The 25,589-nt window shown below is 43.9% G+C and overlaps 1 protein-coding gene across 1 annotated transcript; it reads left to right on the top strand.

Annotated features, from left to right (window-relative positions):
* The first annotated feature begins 2,651 nt into the window (after nt 1-2,651).
* Sox21b (SRY-box transcription factor sox21b) lies at nt 2,652-24,354 on the top strand. Its single transcript, XM_018100740.3, has 7 exons — nt 2,652-3,938; nt 8,297-9,159; nt 9,228-9,391; nt 17,099-17,165; nt 17,227-17,354; nt 20,677-20,771; nt 23,344-24,354. Exons 2-7 carry the CDS (start codon nt 8,411-8,413, stop codon nt 23,971-23,973), a joined length of 1,833 nt encoding a protein of 610 aa, XP_017956229.1. The 5' UTR covers nt 2,652-3,938; nt 8,297-8,410; the 3' UTR covers nt 23,974-24,354.
* Nucleotides 24,355-25,589: the final 1,235 nt, after the last annotated feature.

Genomic DNA, 25,589 nt, shown 5'->3' with positions numbered 1-25,589 from the left:
TAGACTCCATTGAATTGCCGTTGATTTGTGGCATTTGCATACGCTAAAGCGCTTAAAGCCCCAAGACCCCAATCGCTGGAGCTAACCTAAATGGGCGCCGTAAGCAAGCCGTACATACATACATACAGCTCGGATTCGTAGTCGTATTCATATTGTGTATTCATTATATTCAGTTGCATTTCAGAGCCAGTGGAGGGGCTCTGAGATTGCATTGTCAGCGCCTTATTGTTCAACTACTCATTAACATTTATTTGCAAGTGCAGAGAATGCAGAAGAGAGGCAAAGGCAACTGCCATGATAAATACGACAAACAAACAAGCGAGCGGACAAACAAACAAACGAAAGAAACAACGAGCGAATAGACAAACACAACAGACAAACAAATGCATTGCGAAAACAACTGAGAAATGCCAAAGCATCAACGACTAGTTTAATACCCTATAATGATTTTCATTTATTTATTTTGTTTATAAGTATTTATATTATATGTAGTTATATTATTGACAATGCGAGTATTAGACTAAACTTGTGGATCATATAATAGTACCTGAATATTATGCATTACAATATTAATACTTAATGTTAATATTGATTGATTAATATTTATATAAATCTATTTAATATTATAATTATTAGTTTGACTTAATTCTTAATTTTTAGCTTACTTCAGTTGATGCAACATTTTTTATCAGGTGAACTAAATACGGGGTATACTATGTAATAACAATGGCTGCCTAACAGTAAAGGAGACGCAAATATGACAGAAGCATTGCCAAAGACAATGGCCAGAGCCAAGTACGTTGAGAGCACCAAAAGGCGGATCCAAATATGGAGGGCAGTTTATAAACTTATTAACTAATAATTGTAAACAGATTTGTACCTTTTTTTTTATTGGTATTCCTGTAAAAATGATTTTTCTGTTTTCTGAAATCCACGTCCACAACGAATACTAATGGAACTCCCCTCGCTAGGCGAGTGGCACAGTCATCAGTCATCAGTCAGTCAGTCAGTCAGTTAGTTGGTGAAAAGAGAGCTGGAAAAATGTGCGCTATTGTTCAGAACTTGCAATTGTTGACTGACAATTGGCGAAGAAGGTAACAAGTAGAGGTAACTGCCAGCCCCGCCTACACCAACCCCCAGTCGCCAACCCAGTCCCAGCTCTAACCCCTTTAGTGTCTTGGCTGAAGTGGAAGAGCAGCTCAAGTCATTAGAGTCAAATTAAATTAGAATAAGAATTAGAGCATTGCGCTGAGTTTGTGTGCAGTTGTCATTAGTTCGTTGTTAATTAAAATGAAGCCCAACAGCGAGGCGAGGCGAGGCGAGTCGCGTCGCGTCGAGGCAGTTGAGCTAAATCAAAATCAGCGCTAAAAAACCGCCCCACAAAACAAAAGCAAACACCTGCGCAGCACAAAAACACGCATACACATGCACAACATCCACACACCTACACACACACACACACACACACACACACACACACACACACACACACACACACACACACACACACACACACACACACACACACACACACACACACACACACACACACACACACACACACACACACACACACACACACACACACACACACACACACACACACACATATTTGTACACAATCATAGAGCTCTAAAAACAATGGCGACAAATGGAGCTGTCGCTGTCGCAGTCGCAGTCTCAGTCGCAGTCGCTGCCGTTGCCGTTGCAGTCACTGCAGTTGTCATGGGCAACAGGACACCAAGGAAATTAATAGAACAAAGCGCTGCATGAATATGAAATACGGCGACTACGCCAAAGGCAGCTGATATTCCAGCCAAGGACTCGAGCGTTGCATATTAAAGCGTAGATTAGCCGAAAAAAAAATAAATAAATAACATAAAAAATAAACTGAAAACGAAAAGAAAAAGGAAAAGGAAAAAGGGCAGCAGACCAAACATGTCAGCATCAGCTCGAAAAGTGTCCATTAAGATTAGTTGATTTTGCTTTCGATAGTTGCAAGCGCTAAGTAAATGCGTTAAATAAACAAATATACTATACAAAAAAAGAGGAAAATAAAAAGAAACTGGCAGGCGACGCGACTCCCATTCGACTCCCAGCCATGTAGAAGGCTTCCCCCAACCAGAAGCCGCGGCAGCGGCAGCAGCAGTTGGCGACGGCAGCTCGCAGTGGCAGAGCCAGTTACAATTGGAAACGCCCACCAGCACAGAGACAGGCAGCAATCGACGACAACGATGGCGAGCCTCGGCACTATCGTCGTCTCGCTCGCACAGGCAAGGGCAACACCTGCTGTGCGTGGCGCTCAATTGGCGCTCTCTCTGGTTCATTCGCTCTCGGGCTAGCACTCGCTTCACACTGCCTATCGCTCTCGCTCTCTCTCTCTCTCTCTCTCTGTCGTTCTGTCGTTCTCTCCATGGCCCAGCACAGCTGAGCGGTGCTCTTTTTACTTTTTAAGCGTCGTATTTCTTTGCTGTTTTTTTCTTGGCTCAAGTGTCACCTGCACCTGGCCGCGGCAGACCGTTTTGTGACTTTGGTATCGTTGGCTGCGCTGCCTTTCTCACACACACACACACACACACAGCCAGACACTGAGAGAGCCACATACATACATGTCATATAGGCCACTCATTTGCATGCCCACAAATTTTACTTATGTTTCAGTTATGCGACAACGTGAGCGGGTTTTCACATGTTACAAATTGTCATCAGAAAACTTATTAATCAAAGCGAACTCAAACAAATAAACCAATAAAACGCTGCTGCTGTTAACCAGTTTACGTTCGTATTGGTGTGTTGAGAGTGTGTGACGCGAGAGAGCCAAAAACTCTGAGTGAGCAACTAAAAGTTTGCATGGCAAAGCTTCTGGCTCCCCACTGTCCATGTGTGTATGTGTGTGTGTGTTTTGCTGTTTTTCTGGCCTCTGTCGCTGTCGCTGCAGCCAACCCCCCAAAAATGACAAGTCCGTGCGGCTCGTTCGTCTGCGGCTCGTGTGAGAGCGCGCGCCAAGTTTTTAGTTACGCGTCGGAACGTATCCGTTGAATAGCCGCCAACCCAAAGGCAGCGCTTAGAAGTCGCAACAGCAACAGCAGCAATAGCAATAGCAATCTCAATATCAGCCAGCAGCGACGGCCTTACTTGTAATCCATAGTTAAACAACAACAACAACTACAGCAACTAGAGCAACAACAGACCGGAAAATAACGTTTTGTGACTAAGAGCAGAATTTTATTGTTGCCAGTTGCAAGTTGCAAGTTGCACCAAGTTAACGAAACGCCCAAGCGACGGTTCAGGCACTTTTAACTGACCAATAAATAAATCTATATCAATTGCAAACAAAATCATTACGTTTTCAGTGCTGTAAAATACCAAATGTTGCGACAACGCCCCAGTTTCCAATTGGGCATACAAAACGACAACAAAAGCCTGCATGCAAAGTGCTCAACAAAACAAACAACAATACAAACACAAATACAACAACAACAACAACTACAGGAACAACACTCGCTCATATAGCCCATAAAATCGTGAAATCCTCTAAGCATAAGCTACTTAAATACTTCGATGTTAAACAACAACAGCGAGAGCCTCATTCCCGAACTGAATGAATAAACAAATGAATGGAGGAGATGCCCGCATAAACAAATAAACAAACTTAAATAAACATAAACTAGTGATATATTTAACATGTAATGTGCAAAACAAACATAAATACAAATCATATGCAACGGCTCAGACTTCAGCTCCGTTTTGGCTCGGCTCGTAAAAGTCGCGCATAAATTAGACGTAAACTCGAACGGGACGGTCTTTAAGCCAACCGAACGCTATAGTATTTAAGCCAACAACAAGTCTGTAGGTACTATATAGAATATACGCCGTTATACTATATTCGATTCCAATCTCTGCACACTAAATACCAAGGCAATGCAGCGACACTCAAGGTGAGTCGCAAAAATTACTTATATGGAAACTTATTATAAGTAAAATATGTTTTATACTTTTTTGAGAAAATCAAACTCATAAGCTATTAAAACCCATATAAACTTATAGATTCTCCTACCGAGATCGTTTAGTTTGTCCCTCCCAAAGCCCAATCTGTAAATAAAGCCATCAAAACTTGAAAGTACAGAAAAATAAAAAACTACAAAATTCAATGCTACAATTTTTTGGCTATACAAAACTTGATTTTTTTTCATCGCTTTTTTTGGGCAAGTATTTGAATGTTTGGTTAATCATTCAGTTTATGCCGAATCATTATTGTCGGAATCTTTATGGGTTCGTTTCGCTCGTGTCTGAAACTCTTGCTTTCAGTTTTTTCTCTCTCAATAATCACATCCTTCATGGCTTTTATGGTTTGTCTTCGTTAAGAAGGTGTGGAATGTGGGAATAAACGATATTAGCGGAAACCAATTGAAAAAGAATGGACTAAGCTTAAGATGGCAGCGCAAGCTATACAAATATTTACTCAATTTTCGTTGTATATGATATTACAAAGCGAATTCAAATAAAATGGTAATCCAATAATTTGATAAGAGTCAAAGAATATTCCGAATAGAGTGTATACTTTCTCTATTAGCCCTCTTAAAAGTTGGATTACACAATAATCTATTCCATTTCAAGAACCTCTCCTCAGCAAGTTCCCAGCCCCTGAAAGAGATCAATTTACTTTTGAAATAACGTCATTCGCTAAATACACTAGGTTTTAATGAACAAATAAACAATTTAGTGATGTGACTTCCAAATGAGATACGTCCGGAGTCTAGACTAAGTTGAACTACTTACTCGTGGATGGGATGGCAAGCACAACTGCGAAATTCTGATCGGAAGACCAAATACAATTGTACAAATAGAGTTTTTGTTAGTCGCACATTTTGCGTCTCGGAAAACAATAGGAATCTAAATGTGTGTACACACGAAGCCAAATAGAGGTCCAGATGTTAATAAGCGTATACATTTATGTATCTATATCTGTAGATGTTAAGTCCAACTATGGATATTCGCACTTCTCACAACAGAAACCGGGCTCACCAGCTTGGCATTCTAATTAATAACCATATTCGCATTCGCATAGGTTCTCTGGAGCTGTGCCCTCGCCGCGGAGAGGAACTTGACACTAAACCAAGAGATACATTTACGATGCGATTGTTGCGAGTGTGAAAGTTCTTAATTACAAACATTAGGGGGCCCCAGCGGCTTAGGGCTACGGATCACAATCACAGCGTGTGCCCAAGAGACACTTTTCAATGGGGAGTGGGAATGGAACTGGGAAATGGGGAATGGGGAATGGGGAATGGATGAATAAGGGATTGGAACAACAGAGACGACTCTCAGCATAAGTAGAAGCGGAACGATACATTTCAACACAAAGTGGAGACACTTAAAGTTCTACCTGTATTGAATTGAGATTCTTGATTCTCGATTTTCGATTCTCAATTCTCTTGACTCTTGATTCTTGATTCTGGCTTCTTGGTTTTTGGTTCTTGGTTCTTGGTTCTTGAGCCTAACTGCCACTTCAGAGAGCTGTGGCTGGAGCTGCCTCTGGGCCTCTGCGCAGGCTCAGCATGTGGCTAAGCCGATCATAATTCTTGTTTGACACTGCAACAAACGGATGAACAAATGAACGAGAAGCAAGACAGGGACCCCAAACTGTCTGACTGCCTGACTGGCCGGCTGCCCAGTTGCCCAGCTGCCCGGCTTCCCGGCTGTCTGGCTGCCCAGTTGCAGTCATTCAGTCTGCAAGTCTCGACAACGGGTAGCACAGGTAACCATTCCGGTCATTGTGGAAACAAGTAGGAAATTTTCAACACTTGCGCACTTGCTCAGCTCGGTGATACCCTGTAAAACGCAGTTGGCATTCTTGTTCAAAATAAGCTCTGAAAGATATTCGCTTTTACCTGCACATCAGTTCAGTTGCCTTGATAGTCGAGATGCCCCACTCGAGCTCTCGATTGCGTGGCATTAATATTTGCTTATGTGATCGGCGTGGTAATTTACTCCTACTGCGCCGAGGAATCGCCGCCAGAGATTTGCATAACAAAGAGAAAAGCGTAGACGAAGGCAGCCGTTGCATTGCCCATAAATAACTTGGCCGATATCTATTAACGCTTTTACTGGTGTTACTGGATTAGCGCAAGAGAGATAAAAACAGAGCACTTCATTCAGCTGGAGGGTCTATCAACTGGCACAGAAGAGCCTCGACCTCGTCCCACGCCTTCCACATTGATTGATAATTTGTTAGACAACTTTTATAAGTCAAATGGTTTTCCGTTAGCCAACTAATGTGTGGGAGCATTAGGGCTTTGGCTCTGGCTTTGGCTGGAAGGGCTGGCTGCGGCTATCTCTGGTAGCATGGCCGATGATATTCACAGCAAATAAAAATATCTGGAGTGCAATTTGTGCACAGCTGGTGGTGCAACCGGTGTGCCGGCGGTAGCCTGTGGTGCACTCCAGCAGCTACTCCAAGCATGCACCACTTTTGGCAGCAGCAGCAGCAGTTGCTGGCAACCTCACAGCATTCCACACCAGGTTGACAACACAGAAATTTGTTTGCACTCCATAAGGATTACAAAAATATGCGCTTCCCTCACCCCCCAGCGTCCAGCAGGTTGCCAAACCCTTTCCTTTTTCCACCTTTATATATTTTTTTCTTTTTTGCATTTAATAAATTTCATGCTTAATTCGCATGCCTGGGCAATTTTTACTTTAACACCAAGTGGATAATGCCCGGAAGCAGTGCAGATGTCGCAGTTGTCGTAGGGTACAAGAGAATTATGTGCCCGAAATGGGCAGACGGTCAGGATAACGGTGATACGGGTAAGCCGTGGGAGAACGCACAGAAGTCAGCTGAAATAAGAAAATAATAATTACAATATTTATTTTATAAAATTGACTCAGACTGCAAAGACAGAAACAGATCAGATATTCGAATGGCCTTCTTATTGTAATCGGAAGTATGGGAAAAACGATATAATAATTATATTTTAATGTCCATCACAATTTGACATCCTATTTATTATTGGGTACACTTAGAACCATCTGTAGAAATAAATCGTATCAAAAGATAGAATAACAATGTGTGTAAGAACAATCTTATCTCAGTCTCTTCTTCTTTTTATTCAGTCCCAGATCTATACAGCTAAATTGTATTAAATTCGCTGTAGGTCTAAAGTTCCATATCCTTACTCTCCCCTTTAATGTTCAATTCTGCGTATGCTACCAAGGTTATAAGAATTTAAATTAACTTCTGCTGAAAGGGTTGGATACTCAAGGTATAACCATAAGTACTTTGGCAAATAAAGAGAGAAATACGAATCTCAGATATTTGCCTGTGTATACACTTTAAATTTGTGAAAGCTCTGGTTAGGAAACATACCCCTCGAAGCCCCCGCACTGCCACATACCTCTCGCATCTGCCCTCCTCATCTATGCAAATATGCAGTGCGAATGACACATTTGTCGAGCATTATGCACGCTAAAGAGCATCGCCATGATGCGGACGGACGGTCGCCCAGTTATGGGTTATGTGTTGTGCGGCTCCATTTACTCGAATGTCTTCCGCACGCCCAGCTCGATTGTAGTCCAGAATCGAAGCGTCGCCATCGTCACTGCACCATTAAGCAAATTGAAAGCGTTTAGCCGGACGCAGCTTCTTGACCATGAACCGGGAACCCTTTTGCCACTACAAAACATATGCTTGTGCGAGTGTATTGGTGGTGTGTATTTAACACATTAATGCGAGCGACCCACACACTCTCGTTCGGTATGGGCATCAAGTGGACCACATAAATCCCGATTATAATGCACGCACATGTGAATGGCTGAGTCTTTACTCAGATTTGAAACCTATCAACGTCCAATGACCCGGCGACCTGTGCCTGGGCCTGTGCCTGTTCCCAGCCAGCGGGCTGAAGTCTTTCGAATGAAAAGAAATGGCTTTCAAGTGCCCAGATGCATAATGAACAGGACGTATCCAGTATGTTTCTGGACGGTGCGCCGTCGCCGGCGTGTGCAGCCCGTCCTCCCCAAGGGTTGACATTTGGGCGCACACAAAGGGCTCGAGCGAAAAGGTTTCTCGAGTTGAGGTGGCGACCGCCGGCATTGTTTTCACTTTACACTGCAGTGGCGGGGGCACGGCCTGGGGCTAAGCCATTTGGGGTACGGGCGACAGGCGACACACTTTTAAAAGCCCAAATCAATTAGTTAATTGATTAACAAAAGAAGAAGAACGAGGCAGAGCTGCTTTAATTACGAATTTTAAATTAATACTCTTTAACCAACCACATCTCAACCCAATCAACAGCCTGACCTCTACTCTGCAAAGCACCTTAGCCACTGAGACCATTAGAGCCACTCCAGCAACCACAGAGATCCGGCCAAGAGCCAGCAGCAATTCGACTGCAGCTCCGTCTAGAAAATGATGGAACGCTTATCCACGCACTTGTCGCTCTCTGGATTATCGCTCGCACATCCACTGCAGAGTCATTTGAGCTCGGTGAGCTCCAGCAGCGGCACGCATCTGGGCCAACTAATACAGCACCATCAGCAGCAGCAACAGCAGCAACAGCAGCAGCAGCAGCAACAACAGCATTCGAGTGAACATAGTCACGCCCACAGCCACGCCCACCATCACAGCCAGCAACTGTCGCTGGGTCAGCTGGGCCAGCAGCAGCACCAGCACCACCAGTGCAACAGCAACAGCAGCGGCGGCGGCTCGCCCAACGGCGGCAACGGATCCTCGGCTCTGAGCTTGCATCCGCATCTGCATCACTCGGCGGCAGCCGCAGCGGCCGCTCATCACCTGAGCTCGCAGCACTCGCAGCTGCACCAGCACAACCAGGCAGCGGCGGCTCAGCAGCAGCAGCAGCAGCCACATTCCACAGCCTCGCACCACAGCCAGGCGACCAGCTCCGGGGCGGGCTCCATACACAGCCAGTCGCAGACGCAGACGCACCAGTCCCACAGCAACGGCATCGGCCCGCATCTGTCCGCGGGCGCGGGTCACAGCTCGAGTGCTCCGGTCCACTACACGTCCACGTCCAGCACATCGAACAGCGTAATGGCCGCCGCCGCCGCCGCCCACCTGCACCACAATTCGCAGGCGTCGCCCATCAGCAACCTGCACCAGAATATGGGCAGTCTCATGAACAGCGGCAGCAGCGCCAGGTGGGTGGACGTTGCCCCCAATCTCGTTAACTGTTGTCGCTAACGGCTTCTCCTTCATCCATTCACAGCGATGTCTTCTTCAGCCTGATGATACAGAACACAACGAAGCGCCAGAACGAGGAGCACATCAAACGTCCAATGAACGCTTTTATGGTCTGGTCACGCTTGCAGCGTCGCAAAATAGCCCAGGACAATCCCAAAATGCACAACTCGGAGATATCCAAGAGGCTGGGTGAGTGCTAATATTTACCTAGTATATGATTGTATGCCCATAAGTTCCATAAACTCTGCCGGAGAAGCAGAACTCTCCACTTCAGTTATTAGCTGAGCCGAGAGCTGAATTGAATGGCTCAAGAGCACGCAAACAGCTCAGCTGGAATCCAAATTGTTTTCAGACTGTATGCGCTTTAATCTCTTCCTCTTTCTTTCTGTTTCCTTTTTTTTTAATGAACCACAATGGGTAAGCGCCGTGGCTTTCTGTGCAAGCACTCGTAGTATGTTTGTAATCTGAAAACAATGAAAGAATCTCACACAAAACTAAATTAAGAGGCGGCACACGACCTGCCAATCTCTCGCGCCCACTCACGCTCACTCCGCCACTCCGCCCCTTCGCTCACAATCTCTTTCTCCAGCTTACTTATGCAACTTAAACTAATCAACGTAATACCAACTGGTATACCCGGGCTCTTGCCCTTGCCATTGCCTGACTGCCACCCACTCCGAATTTCGGTTTATGACAATGACAAACCAAAAACTCGTCCGTTGCGCGCACTCAACGCAACTGTCAAAACTGACAAGCGGCTGTCAAACAATGGCAGGAAGAGCAGATCGAGCCAAGGAAGCTGTTGATTATGCTCGTATATGATTCAGAGAAGGGTTGCCTACACACACACACACACAAACACACGCACACCCACCAAGTGAGACTCTGCCAAATCATCGCCGCTTGCCTTCTGCCCCCTTCCTCCTATCTACCGACTCCTGCCTCCTGCGTCCTGCTGCATTGTCTCGCCGCTTAACTAGTTGCAAAGTTAAGTAGTTTATTTCTAGTGGGGCGGCGGCGGCAACGGCTAATCCCACGCACAAACAACGAATCTTATCTGGGCCTCTAGGTTTTGGTTTTCAATTCGCATCAAATTCAATTTCAATCACACACGCAGCCCGAGCAGACAGCGGCCCAGGCAGGGCACGTGGCAAGTGACAGCAGAGATCCTTAGCATAACAATGGGCAGGCGACGCAGCTACCTTTTCGGCCAGCTCATGCATATTGGATGAGTCTAGGGTCTTGGCGTAGCTGCCTTCTTGCCTTGCACCAATCGGGCCCACGGAAAATACTGTCATAACAGCGATAACAGCGCTGCCTCCCGCCGTCGATAACGAGCCAAATGTTGCTGCCACCGAGTCTATGGGGCAGCCATTTTGTGCAATTTTTTAATCAAACTCGACGGGGGGCTAGCTCTGCCGCCACCCACTCCCACTTCCATTTCACCTCATCCAACGAGCTTCCGCCACTGAAGCACTTGTAAAATGACTTTTTCTTTTTTACCTTTGTTTAAGCAAAAACAATGCAAATTAAACGCGACTCACTTGCAGTGCAGTTGAGCGCGACAACAACAACAACAGCAACAAAAGGCGAACTCGCTGCACTTGAATGGGGGCAGCAGATGGGCCACAACGTAATACAACAATTATCGACTAGAGAATACCTCGTCTAATGTTTGCTAATTGCAATATTATTTCGATTTCTATTAAAGAATTTACTAAAATATTATTTGCATAATATAATAATAGATAAGGAACCCGTTATCGATGAGGGAACACCACGCTAAATGTTTTCTTATTGAAAGATAATTTTGTCTTCATTTTAAAAATGTTAAAATATATATGTATATCTAATTTTTTATTTTCAATTAAACATATATTATTTAAGAATGTAATCTAAAGTTCAACTACCTTATTGCCAATTGTTGTTTCAGCCAACCCAATAAGGGTTGCTCCAGCTGATTCATGCTGTGTGTTTTTGCTCTCCATGCATAGACTTTAAAGGCATTTCTTAATCAGGCAACTGGCTGCAAACGCTTTACGGGCAAAGTTCAAGTAGCAGGCCGAAACCAATATATGAAAATCGATGTACGACAACAACAACAACAACAACAACGACAATTTAAACACAATATACACTCGAGAACAAACTTGAGTTTTTTTTTGGGTGGGCTGAGATTTTGTGGGAAGGCGTGAGCTTTTGTTCCCATTTCATTTCACCTTTTTGTCGTTGTTGTCGTTGTTGTTGTTGTTGTTATTATTGTATTTTGGCAAATCCATTATGTCAATTGACAGTTCTGTGTAATATTTGCTGTCAGTTGCAGCCTTTGTTGAGTTCTCTCGATTTTTTGAGCAGGGCACACGAAAAAGACGCCGTTCGCCATTGTAGTCCTTGAGCGGAGTGGGCCCGAGCGGGGGGCTCAAGATGTATGTAGGTAACTCGCTTAAGATAACGAGGAAATAGAAAAGGAACGAAACGAAATGAGACGAGCCTTGATGGGTTTGACAGTTGCTGCAGAGCCAAGTCGCACGGTTTAAAGCAGAGCCGCAGCCAAGTTGAGCTGCAAGTGCTGCAACAATGTGGCAACTCCGTCAATAATAAAATGTAAATAAACCATTTGCCACATTTACACAAATGACAAAGTTTTGCACTTGAAAAGTTCGCCCTGGCATTCAATTAAATGAAATAAAATGAATTCAGCAAAAAATGGCTCATTATGAAAAATTGCGCAGAGAAAAGGCGGCTAACAAAAAACTGTGGCAGCAACAAAGGCGCCACAAAAAATGGCGGCGCGAAAGCTACTTTTTTCTCAAAGCACATACACACACACACACACACATATACATATATAAGCACAATGCAAAAGGCACTGGCGAAGAGCGTTGAGCGTCGACTAACGGTAACTGCCAGCTGGCGACTGGCAACTCTGGAGAGCTCTTCAGACGTCGGCGTCGCCGTCGCCGTCGGCGTTGCCATTTATTTTATTATGCAAAACAAAAGGCGAAACAAAAACAACAACAGCAAATGCGAATAAAATAAAATAAAATAAAAAAATATGTGTTATAGAAAGCATTTTTTTTTTTACTGAGCTCGCGCGCGCTTGGGCTTAATTGAAATTGTAACTGTCATTAATTACTGTCTGGAAATTTGAATTAACAACAAAACAAACAATGGGCAATGGCAACAATAACAACAACAACAACAACAACAACAAGAACAAACAGTGGCAAGCGACAGCAACAAAATGGCAGTCGCTCTCTTTTATTTCTCCTTGTGCTGAATGGAAAATTGTTTTGAAAATAATTGAAAAACCTGTCGAATCGGCAATCGGCAATCGCCTTCATTTTTCCTTTCCTTTTTATTATTATTATTTTTTTTAATCAAAACTCTACCCGGCTCCAGCGGGAATATTAAATATTGTTAAACAAAGCCCCCAGAGAGATGGATGTTAGCCTGCCTGACTAACTGACTGACTGACTCGCTGACTGACGGGTCTCGAACAATGGCAAAGACTTCGACTCGGATTCGATTGCGACTTTGCATTGCGCTGCCAACACAAAAGGTCGAGCTCTCAAGCCTTTTGCCCCGCCCACCAAGTCCTTTTGTTGCACAATAAAGCGCAAACAATTGATTAGTTTGCAATTGGGGTAAAAGGCAACGAGCAGAGCGGAGCTGGGCCCGAAGGTCGGCATGGCAATTGACAGGTGTGTGAGACGGTCGATGGATGGAAAGACTTCGACTTAATTACAACACGCTCAATCGAAACGGGCACCATAAAAATTAAACAGTTGTATAATTATGAAAGGAAAGCCCTTGGGGCGTTCTAGCCGACAATAAAGAGAGCCCAACTGCAAAAACAAGAGGAACTACCGAGAAAGGGCAACAGGAAAACAGATCCTTGCAAAAGGATCGACGTCCATTTGCTGCTATTCACTTTGTTCTTATTTATTGCAATCATGCTCGAATTGCGCGCACTGTGAGTTGATCTGAATATCTTGGTTGAGGATGATAACATATAAGGAGTAGTGTACGTCCACACTAAGCTTTCATATGGAGACATTACTATACGACACGAGAGGAAAGCAAAGTAGAGAGTGTCAATCAGTAGAATATTTAGTAAAAGACAGCTTCATCCTTTAAAGGAAATCGAAAATATTAGTATTTAGGTTTATGGAAAAGTAATAATAAAAAAAAAAAAATTAACATATAATAATTATAAATTAAAAAGATCTGTTTGAATGAATCTGAATGGAGGCTTCTTCTGCACTCACTTATATTCTATATATACATATAATTGACAGACAGAATCTTCCATAATTTATTATACTACATGTATTTACAGCGTATATTATTTATAATATTTTTATTATTCAGTCATATCCACTCACAATTAAAATATTAATATCTGCCCCTTAGCTAGCTGCTTAGTTGTTGAGCTATTGTAATATGACATAATGTCATCATCTTAATTGTCTGTAAATATATTACACTCATATATTACAGTCATACTACACGATTTAAATATGTCCAACATTCACAAAGCATTCACCGTGAGCTGTGCTTCATTCTCCCCTTTGGCTTCTCATGAAACAAGGGTCAGTTTTTCCGCTTTTCCGGTGCTTGACAACGTCCAATTGCTGTGTAAACAGTATAATCTCTGGTCAAACGATGAGTTCAGATGGGAGCAAACGGTCGAGTGGGAGCCACGCTCAGAGCTCAGAGTAAACAGAAACCCCAAATAGTTCACGGACAGACTCCATAATCCCATAAGTGGCCCAATTGTGTGATGTGTGAATGCTGGCCTCAGTTAGCCCCGAGAACTGTCCCAAAAGTAGCCTCAGCCCCCACTGCCAGCACTCTGTTCTAGAGAGGCAGAGCTAAGGTTACTCGCAGCCCCAATTGTAAACTGTGTGAACTACAAACTGCAACTGGAGCCGACGTCCGTTAAATATTTGCTCTGTGGTTAGCAGCCGGCATTTTCCAGTGTTTCCTTGGGCTGTCTTTTGGCTGGGGAAAAACTTGTTAATTATGCTTGAGCCAGCTCAACTGGCAGCCATCGTCATCTCACATCTTGGCAACTGTCATGTGCAACTTGTACTTGTTTTTCATATCAATTATTAAGCCGGCCACTCAACCGGCTCCAGTTGCAGCTCCAGCAGCAGCTCCGGCCCAGCACAGGGGAGGCGCCAGACGGCAGCGGGCAAACATAGACATTGTCCAATTGTCATCCTTTTGTGGCATGTCAACTCAGCAGTGCGCCCTCCTTAGTTTATACAACTGCACAACTTGTAGATACTGCCCCACTCCCATTGTCTCTCTCTCTCTCCCTCTCATTCTCTATCTCACATTGTCTCACTTCGCCTCTCTCCCGTTCTGTTGCGTCTTGTTTATTATTATGTGAATTGTCTGGAAGGCAGCGCCCCAGCCAAATGCTCCACAAGGTGTCGTGCACAGGAGCCAAGTTGCGCATTTGATGCCCAATTGCCACTTGGACGGCCTGTCAATGTATCTATAAATTAGTATTTTAGCAGCAGCTGCCAGTTGTGGGGCAGCTACTTGCTTTATGAGTGCCACCGCCTTTGCATTGAGGGGGCGTGCAGACCTGCACATGAATGTGGCCGGGGGCGGGGGCGTGAGTGTGGGCACATGTCTAGTCTCTTGGCACAATTGTGCTTTTGTGCTCCGTTTATTGTTATAGTTTTTGTTCAACTACCTCAGCTTTTGTGGGTGTGTGTGTGTGTCTATTCGAGTGCGCGTGTGTGTGTGTGGGGCTGACAGTCGTTGCTTCTTAACCCAGTCAACCCCGTCCTATGGATAGCTTCTCATTAGTATTGTGTCGCCTCAACAATGCAATTTGTGTGACAGTGTGAGTGTGTTAGTGTGTGTGCTCCTTACGGCTACTAAAATTATACGTTACAACTAATTAAGGACTTTTCCCTCAAGTCCATTTCTTTTGTTAGGCATTTCCCTTACAATCTGAACAATGAGAACGATTACCTAGAATGGAATTGCGCAAGGATAAGCATTAAGGATAAGCAGGGAAATAAACATTATAACTAGAACAGTAGCTGCATTGACAGTCATAAAAAGGAGCTTTGGCGCAATTCCTTATATGTTGATATGGAATACATGATATATATTTCTAAGTGGATTAATTCACTTTGGAGCCTTACAACTGCCATAATTTTAATAATTAAAGCTTATCTACACTTGAGTTTAAAGACTTTTACACATGCTCACACACTTATTTAGCAATGGAATGTTTCGTAAGAAAAATGGAATATGTGTACCTGATAGACTGCTTACTCCTTATCCAAGAATAATAGTCGAGTCGACAAAATTTATTCTGATAAGAGCAGAATGTCAATAATTTGAAAGAATTGCAGTCCCATTCATAAAATTGATTATATCGTAAAAGGTTTTGTTCAGTTGCACTAGATATATGTTCTACAGACTCTTATATCGCTATATAATGCAAAATTAAATAAACAATTTAAATAAATATGAATTGAAAAGCATTTTAGAAGAATATATTCAAGAGTATTCTACAAATATGTAATAAAGCCTTGTCAAATAAAAATCTTCATAAATGGAGAACTCGTGTAGTTCATTTAAAATAAAGCTCTCTTGCCATACGAATTATTGCGATTCCACTGTATAACATTTGAGTTTCAGTTTTGTGCTGGTGGCAGGCGAACGAGTAGAGCTCAAGTCCTCTGTCGTTGTCCTGATCATGGCTTGCGAAATAAATTAAATACAATTCATTTAAAGATGATTTTAAGCCAGCAATTCGTGTATAAATTTTTATATAAATAAAACACACAGCAATATACATATATATAAATATAAACTTATACGAACTCACTTGAGACAAATAAGCAAAGTGCTGTTTGTGCCACATTTAAGATATCATCGGCGGGCTTATGACACATGTCATTAAAACATTCTACATTAACTTAAAACATTTGCAATTTCTGCACACAATGTGAGGGCTCAAGCTGCATGAGAGGCGACAACCTAGCACATACATAAGCAAGTGGAGGGTCCTGCCATGCCACTTGCCACTTGCCACTTATGAGTGTGTGGCACGTGCATATGCCATGTACTACTATATACATATACATACATATATATGTGGGTACATTCATACGGTACAAATACAAACACAAATACAAAATACAAACTCACTTGCCGCCCTCAAAAGGGAACGCTGGCTAAATGTTAGGGGCGGGAGAGCGAGACAGAATGCGGCACAAAAGCACGCCCCCGAACGGGCCCAAACCACCTGCTGGTTTTCGGGCCATTATCGTGCAAGGACTCGGCAGCATTCTCTAACCAGCCACTGCCGGTCTGAGCCAACCTGAATGGCATGAGGAGCTGACTGACTGAGCTGACAAACAGGCAATGAGACAAACAACGAGACAACAACAACAACAAGGACAGCAACAACAACAACTTCAACAACAACAAACGACAAACGACAATGCCAAAACTGGCAACAATGGTGGCCACATAGACAGGGACAGACGATGAAGATGGCCAAACGACAATAGAAAGAGATAGAGCGATGCAAAGGAAGTGCCAGAGGAGGAAAACGACGACAACATTGTTTCGTATTTGATATCCTTCTTGTTACCACAGAAAAGACAAGTTTATACTCCATGTGCATGTGTGTGTGTGTGCATGCGTGTGCGTGTGTGTGTGTGCTTGGCTGTTAGGAAATTATGTTGATGTGCGTCCACTTCTGGAGCAGGCTGACATGAATGCGGCTCATTGTGTTGCCATATTTTGACAACTGCTGCAAATGCCCCACACAAAGTATCTAATGGATTAATGACTCTTCACATCGTATTATTATTATTATTATTATATCATTATATTGTAACTCAATTGCAGGTGCCGAATGGAAGCTGCTCACCGAGGAAGAGAAACGTCCGTTTATCGATGAAGCCAAGCGTTTGCGGTAAGTAGAGCCTGCTGCTCGGGTGAATCTCCTTTTCATTTGGCATTTTCCCTCTGCACAGCGCTATGCACATGAAGGAGCATCCCGACTACAAGTATCGGCCCAGGCGCAAGCCCAAAGCTCTGAGACGCGACGGCTACCCGTATCCCATGCCATACCCGTCGGTGCCAGTGGAGGCGTTACGTGCAGGTAAGATGGAAACTTGAAAAAGCTAAGATTTAAGTTTTTATACCCTGAACCCATTGAAAATGGGAAATCAGGGTATAATGATTTTGTTAAAAGTATGTAACAGGCAGAAGGAGGCGTGGCAGACCCCACAAAGTATATATATTCTTGATCAGGGCGACAAGCTGAGTCGATTTAGCCCTGTCCGTCTGTCTGTCCGTCCGTCCGTCCGTCCGTCCGTCCGTATGTATGAACGCGTCGATTTCAGAAGATATAAGAGCTAGAGACTTCAACTTTTTTTTAAAATGTCCGTAATTATCACGCGCATATCGAGTTTATCATTAAAAAACGATAACTCATTCCGATACTTTTTTATCGATAAAAAACCTTATCGAAGATCAGTTTAAACATTATATCTTCTACATCTTTCAAGCTAGAGTCTCCAAATTTAAAATGTATACTAAGATGAATTTTATACAATTTCGGTTTTTGTTAAAATTTACCCCCCACCCCTAAATCCACCCCCTCACCCTCATCTTTGTAAAAGTCGTATATCAAATACTAGAGACTTGTGCTTCGGTATACACATACATTTAAACATCATGATTACGTTCTGAAAGTTTCATTACGATCGTACGTCTAGAAATTAAATTATTCAACAAATAAGTTCTCCTATTATTGCCACACTGCAGCGCAACCCAAGCGCAATCGCCTGTATATGTGCGCGTATGTGTGTGTGCGTGTGTTTGTTTGTATGCGTGTGTGTGTGTGTGTGTGCGTGTGTGTGTGCTAATTATTATTGAAATATCAGATCCTTGTGGGGTTCAGGGGATCTCGTAGTCGAGCAGTCTCGACTAGAGCTTTCTTACTTGTTAATAATAATATGTAGGCCGTTAAAGACAAGGCTAAGTTAGTGACAAAACTCAAGGGCTGCCCGAACAAAATATATCCTGAACCCCAGATTGGGAGAAGATCTAATAAAAATATTCATCACATTTGTATAAATAAGTATAATATTTACATATTTAAACGATTTGTTCAAGTCGATAACAGTAAAACGGAAATAGTTATTGAAAAAGAAGCATTTTTCTATACCTAAAATGGTTTAGACTATTTTGAGAAATATTTGAAAATCTGCTGAATGAAAACTTGAATAAAATAGAAGACTCAATGCAAACATTTCAAGGAACTAAAACAATCTATGAGCCACAAACAGTCCCATCAATAAACCAATTAAGTTCCATTCCGAAAACCCCTCGAAGTACCCGCTATGCAAAGTAGAAGGGTGCGTTTTATGAGCTTTGGCGCAAGACAAATGCAAATGTGGCACGATATGTGGCCGGGTCCCACCCAGGCGAAGCACTATAAATGAACCTGAGGACTGAATGAAAATATGACAAACTATCCTCACACTCGAGCGGTTGACTGGCTCGGCTGGGGTTTTGTTTGTGCGGCACACAATGCCCCCCACCTGCACAATATGGCGTCGGGCGCGGGGCGAGGCAGCTGAGGGGGGTGGCAACTAAGAACCACCGGAACCACCCATTCGCATGCTCTGACAAACTGTGAAGTCATCATCCTGGCTTAACAACTCAATTCAAGTGACAGAACAGACACACACGACAGACGCGATAGACGCGACAGACGGCAGGACGAGGGGACAGACGTAGGCAGAGCATGAGCATAAGTTAACATTCATGATTTCCCTAACCAGTGGGCCGGCGGGGGTGGCAGGCAGCTCGGTCTGTAGTTGTCTTTGGATTTGGTTGGAGGACTTAAATTAGCATTTGTCACGTTTTTTGTCTTTTTTACCCGGTTGGGACCTCGAATTTAACGCAACTTTCTTGCCTCCACTTTGCTGATGTGGCAGCAAATTTGTGCGTTGGCGTTGCCATTGGCATTGGCATGGGCATTGACTCAGGGATCAGCGGCCCTGTGTTAAGGACAATGCCATCCAGATGATTTATGCGCGACGGAAATGATAATAAAAATACTAGGAAATGCGTAATAAATAAACCGAATTAGGCTTTCGCCTTGCCATTGCCTTTGCCTTTGCTCAAGTCTCACTTCAATGCACACGGCACTATCTAAAATGGCTTTGCGCAACAAGGATGGCCATTTGTGGCCAAAGAATGTCAGACAAGGACATAGCATATGGATATGAAGCACATATGCCAACTGAGGCATGCAACAGCTGGAGGAGTAGAATAGCATTGTATAAATGTCATTTACTGGATTAACTTTAACAACTTCTATGGCGGAAGACATGAATAGTACTAGACTAAAATATATACTTAAAAATCAATAATGAATTAAATATACTATAAAAAATAAATATTTTAAATTTTACTCTTAATTATATAATGCGATTCATAAGATTCATAGTCAGACATAATATAAAGAATGCATTAAAATCTTAAATATAGTATTATTTTGTAGGAAATCGAAATTATTTATTTGATATTTATTAACATTGCGAAATGTAAACAGATTTGAAAAAGCCAAGCCATTAACATGGCTCAAGTCTAGCAAACTTGGCTCTAAAAGAAATCAGTTCTCTGCGGGCTTACAAGAAGTCCCTGAACAGTGCCTAGGTCGGGCCTTAATAAAAAGTTGTTTTGCGATATTAACACACGATTTCAGTGTTTATTGTGATGTTAATTTAATAATAATAATAATAATAGAAGAAGAAGAAGACATATAGCAGCTACCAGTTAAGGCCTTGTGTAGTACCTAATCCGCTGTTATATGATATATAATGGCAGATGAAGATGAGAAGATGAAGATGAAGATGAAGATGAGATGATGCCAAGTCGATTGATGTCGAAATGTCGCTACTTGAGGCGAACAAAACTGCTGTCGGCTTTGTTGGCGGAGCAATTTTAATTGCCACAGCATCCAACAATATGGAGACTCGCTTGGCTAGCGCCATGAATGAGATGTGTGTTTCGTATATGTATATATTTAATTGTTTTATTTTATTTTCAATAAGCGGCGCCAGTAATTATCGAGACCCCACCAACAAAGGCCAAGAGGGCAGCCGGACGACTACCGTTTAGGGCAATTGGTTAGCAGCGCTTGGCATCTATCAGATGCAGAGATAACTCTCCCAAAATAGCTGATTCAGCGCACAATTATGTGGAGGCAAGGCGCACTCGCTCCGAAATATATGAAAGAGTTGGCCGAGGCCGAACAAAGGGCGCAAAATATTTCGAGTGGCAATTATTTTAAGCGCACAACAGACCCGAAGCCATTGTCATAATTATTGTAAACTTATTTTTCTTTTTCTCCGCCGATGTTGTCTTGTTACCTTCTCTCACTTGAGTTTGTTTGGTTTCACTTGCAGGCATCTCGCCGGGTTACTTTGCTCCCGGTCCCACAGCGGCCGCCTATCACCTGGGCAGCCATCTCACGCAGACGTCGCCGCCAACGACAACGCAGGTGAGTACTGGCCTAGTCGGCCGCGTATTCCAGATCCGCACTCCAAGGCCCGGTCCCTGGTCAGGGCCTGGGTCGGGCGGGGGTTAAGCGCTCAAGTGCCTGGCCCGTCCATCAGCCAACGGACAAAATAAACGCTGAACGGTAGCGCGTCCAATTACATCGATCGGTACGCGGGTCGGGTCGCCTTAATAACATAATTACAAACTCCCATGGCAGACGCCCACTTTAAAAGGCGGAAAACAGGCGGCCGTGACTAAGCGCGACACGCTTCCTGATCACGATTCGATCCTGGTCGAGTTCTGACATGTCATGCTAAGGATTTGCCACAAGTTGTCATTGCACATTTAGCCACCGGGCAGCCGAGATCGCCGAGATAACGAGGCCTCGAGCGCAAAAACAAACAAATAACGGGCAGGTGCTACAGAGGCCTGAGCAACGGGGTACGGGTAGGGGTATGGGTGCACCCTTTGTAGGGTCCAGCTGAGCAACACGAGAAAAGGGAAAAATTAACAAAATTGGCAATTAAACCTTGGAGCAGTAGCAATACGCACCCGAAGCAACGGCTTGGGGCAGCCGCCAGCCGTTGAGGGCGTTGCGCAGACCTTTTCTCAGACCTGTTGGGGAGATGCTCTCGCTCTCCTTGAGGCCCTCGCCCGGACAGCCATGGGCCGCGTGTTTATTAACAACCCATTAAAAGTCATGACTGTTGCTTGGCATTGTTGGAGCGGGGCTCTTGGCTGCCTATTTGAGGCTGTGATTGATGTCTGCGGCTGCTTAACATGCGTTGCGGGTGTTGAAAGCCGGGCATTACTGGCCAACAATAGCATTACTTGGTTAATAATATGCCTCTACCACGCCGTCCCATTGTGATAATAGACCAACTTTACAGGCAGCAGGCGTTCTCGTTGCCCGAGCTGAAATCTGTACATGAAAATTGCATGCGAGTGGGCGGATTAGGAGACGGCCAAGCTGCCATTCACTCATTCCACAACTCACCTTTGCATCTCACTATTGTGCGGCCGGCCACAAAGCCCAAGTTTGGAAACATTCCAGAGCCACAGAGGGGCTGGGGCTATGCCAGCAGCCTCTTGCCTACAATCGATCCCAGAGTTTGCTCAGCTGACTGCGGAAATGTACCCAATGCACCCAATGACAACAGCACAGCAGCCTTTGCGACAGTTTAGCCACCTGCCCCAGCCGAAGCCTTAGCGGGCTCAAGGCTCAAACCACTTGAACACATCCAGCTAAATCAATTAACTGACGAAATAATGCCCAATTGAGAGCGACCGAAATACAAACATCAACTCCGCGTAAATCGCCGTGCATCAAAATATTTACCAATCCTCACTAATTCCCAATTGGGCGCAAATCAAATCAAATCAAATTGTAATCCAAAACGCTTTCGGCCCAAACACACACGCACACATACACACACACACACACATGGAAAGGGATCCGGGTCTGTTGGCGCTGATGTTGTTGCTGGTGATGATGATGGTGATGATGATGTGTTAACAACATAATTATAGCCCAGAGCAAAGTGCTCTGCGAACGGGGAGCAACCCCTCGATTCAACCACTCAAAACAAAACGGATATGAAGCAAAACAACCCCTGACGCACTTAACATTGCGCACCCGTTCACCAGAACCCAGAACCCAGAACCCAGAACCGAGTACCCAGTTCCAGGCCAAGTCCCGTTCCCAGATCAAGTCGACGACGACCTGAACCGAACCCCGAAGCACAGCAACAACTGGTGTTGCAATGAGAAACGTATTGCAAATCAAATAACATTAAACTGAGACGTGTTTTTCTGTTTACTTGCCGTGTGGGGTTGTTCATCTCGCATCCACAATTAGTTGGTCAAATAAAGCCGCAAAAGTGTTAAGCAATTTGCACTAACCAGGGGTTACGACTCACACCCCTGCCCTACCCCCATTAGCGACAAACAGGTCCTTTCTTATAAATCAGAGCATATTACGTGTATTCAAATAGAGATTAATAATATCCTATATTAGGTAAATTGATATTAGCGAAGTTATCAAGCTACACTAAGAGGGACAGTTCCCTCTCCTTCTCCCTCTCGCTCTTGTTACCTGAACCGTTTTGTTTTTCACACAAGAGTTTGATTATTGTATTTTTATACTCATTAAAAATGGGATATCAAAGTATGTAGTATTTTGTTAAAGTGTATTTAGAAGGATGACGACGCCGCGCTGAGCCAGGCTTTTTTACTTGCTCTCTCTCTTTCTCTTCTTGTAACCCTCCCTCGCTCTCACTCTGTCGCTGTATTCCCTAGGAAAGTCTTTATATTGCTGAGCGAGGAGTCTAGCAGAGAACTAGTATTATGCTGTCGGACATACCCGACGACAATATTCTTGCCTGTTTGTCATATCATTACACGATTTGCTAATCTGAAATCAAATTGGCAGTTGAAAGTTTAAATTAACTTGAGTCGAGAAGAAATGCGAGTCAGTAAGCTGCTCGTGGCGGAGCATTCACTGCAGACTTGGCAGCAGCCGTCATCTAAAGCTTGCCAGATATATTTAATCTATTATTCTGGCTTCTTTTCAGGCCACACTCTCCGGGCAGATGGACAAATTCGCCGCATTGGAGCGCAGCTCATATCTGAGTAATGCAGCAGCGGCAGCGGCGGGCAGCCAGGCGAGTGCTTACAGCGCCTACCTGGACCCCAGTGTGCTGACCAAGGCCTACTTCGACTCGAAAATGTATCAGGATCGTGCCAACTATGCCTTTGACATTTCCAAGATCTACGGCGCCCAGCAGCACGCGGCGGCGCATCATCAGCAGCAGCAGCACCAACAACAACAGCAGCAGCAGCATCAACAGCAGCAGCAGCAGCAGCAGCACCAGCTGCTCATGGCCAGCAGTGGAGCAGGCGGTGCAAGTGGTGGCGGTGCTGGCAGTGCTGGCGGCAGTTCGCACAACAACAACAGCAGCAGCGGGCTGGACGAGCGCGACGCCACGCCCCAGCTGGACGCGGGTGGCCAGGAGGCCAAGCCGCATCTGCACTCGCCCAGCGATGTGGGCTTGGACTACGCCCATCAATATGCTCAGCAGTATGGCGGCCAGTTGGCCAGTGCCGCCGCCGGCGTTGGAGTGGGCGCCGGAGTGGCAGCTGGTGGTGGGGGCGGCGCTGGAGGCGCCTCTGATTTTCGTCGACCGCTGACGGTCATCTTCTGACCACCATCGTCCAATGGTAGCGAGGAGCTAAACTTGTCTATGACTTAGGAAATGCGAGATTAAAGTTAAACGTAGCCAACTTTACAGTTAAGCCTCGAATTGTAAATTAATCATAAGCTTTGTTAAAACGAAGAGCAGCTGCACAGCAAACACAAGCAGATGCAGAAGGAGAGGGAGAACGAGGAGGAGAAACAGGAGCTAGCTACAGCAGCAAGGAACAGGAGCAGGTGCTGGAGGATTCTCACGAAAGGCAGAACAACGAGCGGTGCAATTTTTTATGTTTTAAACGCTGAACGAAGTGCATAGCATAAATTTAAATGTATTTAAATTCTACACATATACAATATTAAAATACAAAAACAAAAACAAAATACAACAAAACCAATTAGCTCGATTCCAATACATGATTAACTACTGAGTGAGCTAGTCGCGGCTGTTCGACCAAGGGCTAATACCGAGCGAAGCCTTAGGGTCTAGTTGGGGCATTTCACATATGTCTTTCTATTCCATAGTACCCATTGAAGCTCCTGAAGAAGCCCCATTTGCTAAGTTACCGGATATGACCTTACAAGAGAAAGTTGAATATAAGCAATGAATGTACGTAAGGCGATAGCTGGGAGCATTTTGCAAACTTGGTTATTTCCTTCAGTTTCAAATAGATTCCATAACATCAATTTATATTAAGAAATTCTTTTCCGATGCTTTTTTCTACCTTTATTCAATTTCTCTTTCACTTTCCCTTCAGCTAATTCAAAGTTTTCCCATAAAAAAGCAAGCGAACAAACCGAGCAAAACTTCTTTTTTATTGTTCTCCATTTAATTTTTAATTATTTATATCCGACTTGCCGCAGTGTGGGTGGTTGAAGGAGCCCTAAATATTATGAGCAGTGCTGGCGGGGGTTGTAGACTTGACAAAAGTCAAGAGCGCGCGAAACGTTAAACGCTTCCTAATTAAGGGAACTTCTTGCGACAGCTCCTTCTGGCCAATCAGCTGCCGTGGCACGTTGACAAACACACGCCGCGCATTTCGTTTGCTCAAGCAGCGGCAACAACTCAAACAAATTACCGTTAGCCACTAATTAGTGCGACTCGAGGTGCAAAACTCGCCGTAAATTTAATTAATTTTACGCCAAGTTGAACGCAGCCGCAATTAGCGAAACTGCCCTAGTGGTAAGGGGTTCAGCATTGCATGGTGCATTGTGAGTCTCGCATAAAATATATATATAATAATAATTCATGAATTTCAATTTATAGCTACGTTTAATTTGATATGCAATCATATTCTGTTTCAACTTGAGGTGGCGCTAACACCGCTCTACGAATGTATTGACACCTAGAGGGCGCTTACGCATTTTGTAATATTCATAAGCTACCGCTAGATGTCGCATAATGGACTTTGGATTTGAAACGAACTGCGTGGTAATGAATATTGTTTTGCTACTGCCTGCTAGATGGCGTTATCTCTTAGAGTCGAGTTCTGTTTTCCACCTAATTTTATTTCACCATGAATGATTACCGCCATCTAGAGTTAAAAGTTATATTAAATCAAAAAATTATAAACGCTTTGAATATATTATCAATTTTAGTCAGTTTTGGAAATTTTACTATATATTTGC

This window comes from Drosophila navojoa, chromosome 4, assembly GCF_054131105.1.
Source record: "Drosophila navojoa isolate 15081-1374.11 chromosome 4, UAZ_NAV_1.0, whole genome shotgun sequence".
Taxonomy (NCBI): Eukaryota; Metazoa; Arthropoda; class Insecta; order Diptera; family Drosophilidae; genus Drosophila; species Drosophila navojoa.
Note: the sequence above shows the minus strand (reverse complement) of the source record. Positions and strands in the feature narration are given on the sequence as shown.

Coding starts and splice junctions, on each gene's coding strand:
- Sox21b (XM_018100740.3), top strand. CDS start 8,411: ATGATGGAACGCTTATCCACGCACTTGTCGCTCTCTGGATTATCGCTC. Junction 9,160..9,227: donor AACAGCGGCAGCAGCGCCAG/GTGGGTGGACGT, acceptor ATCCATTCACAG/CGATGTCTTCTTCAGCCTGA. Junction 17,166..17,226: donor GATGAAGCCAAGCGTTTGCG/GTAAGTAGAGCC, acceptor CCCTCTGCACAG/CGCTATGCACATGAAGGAGC.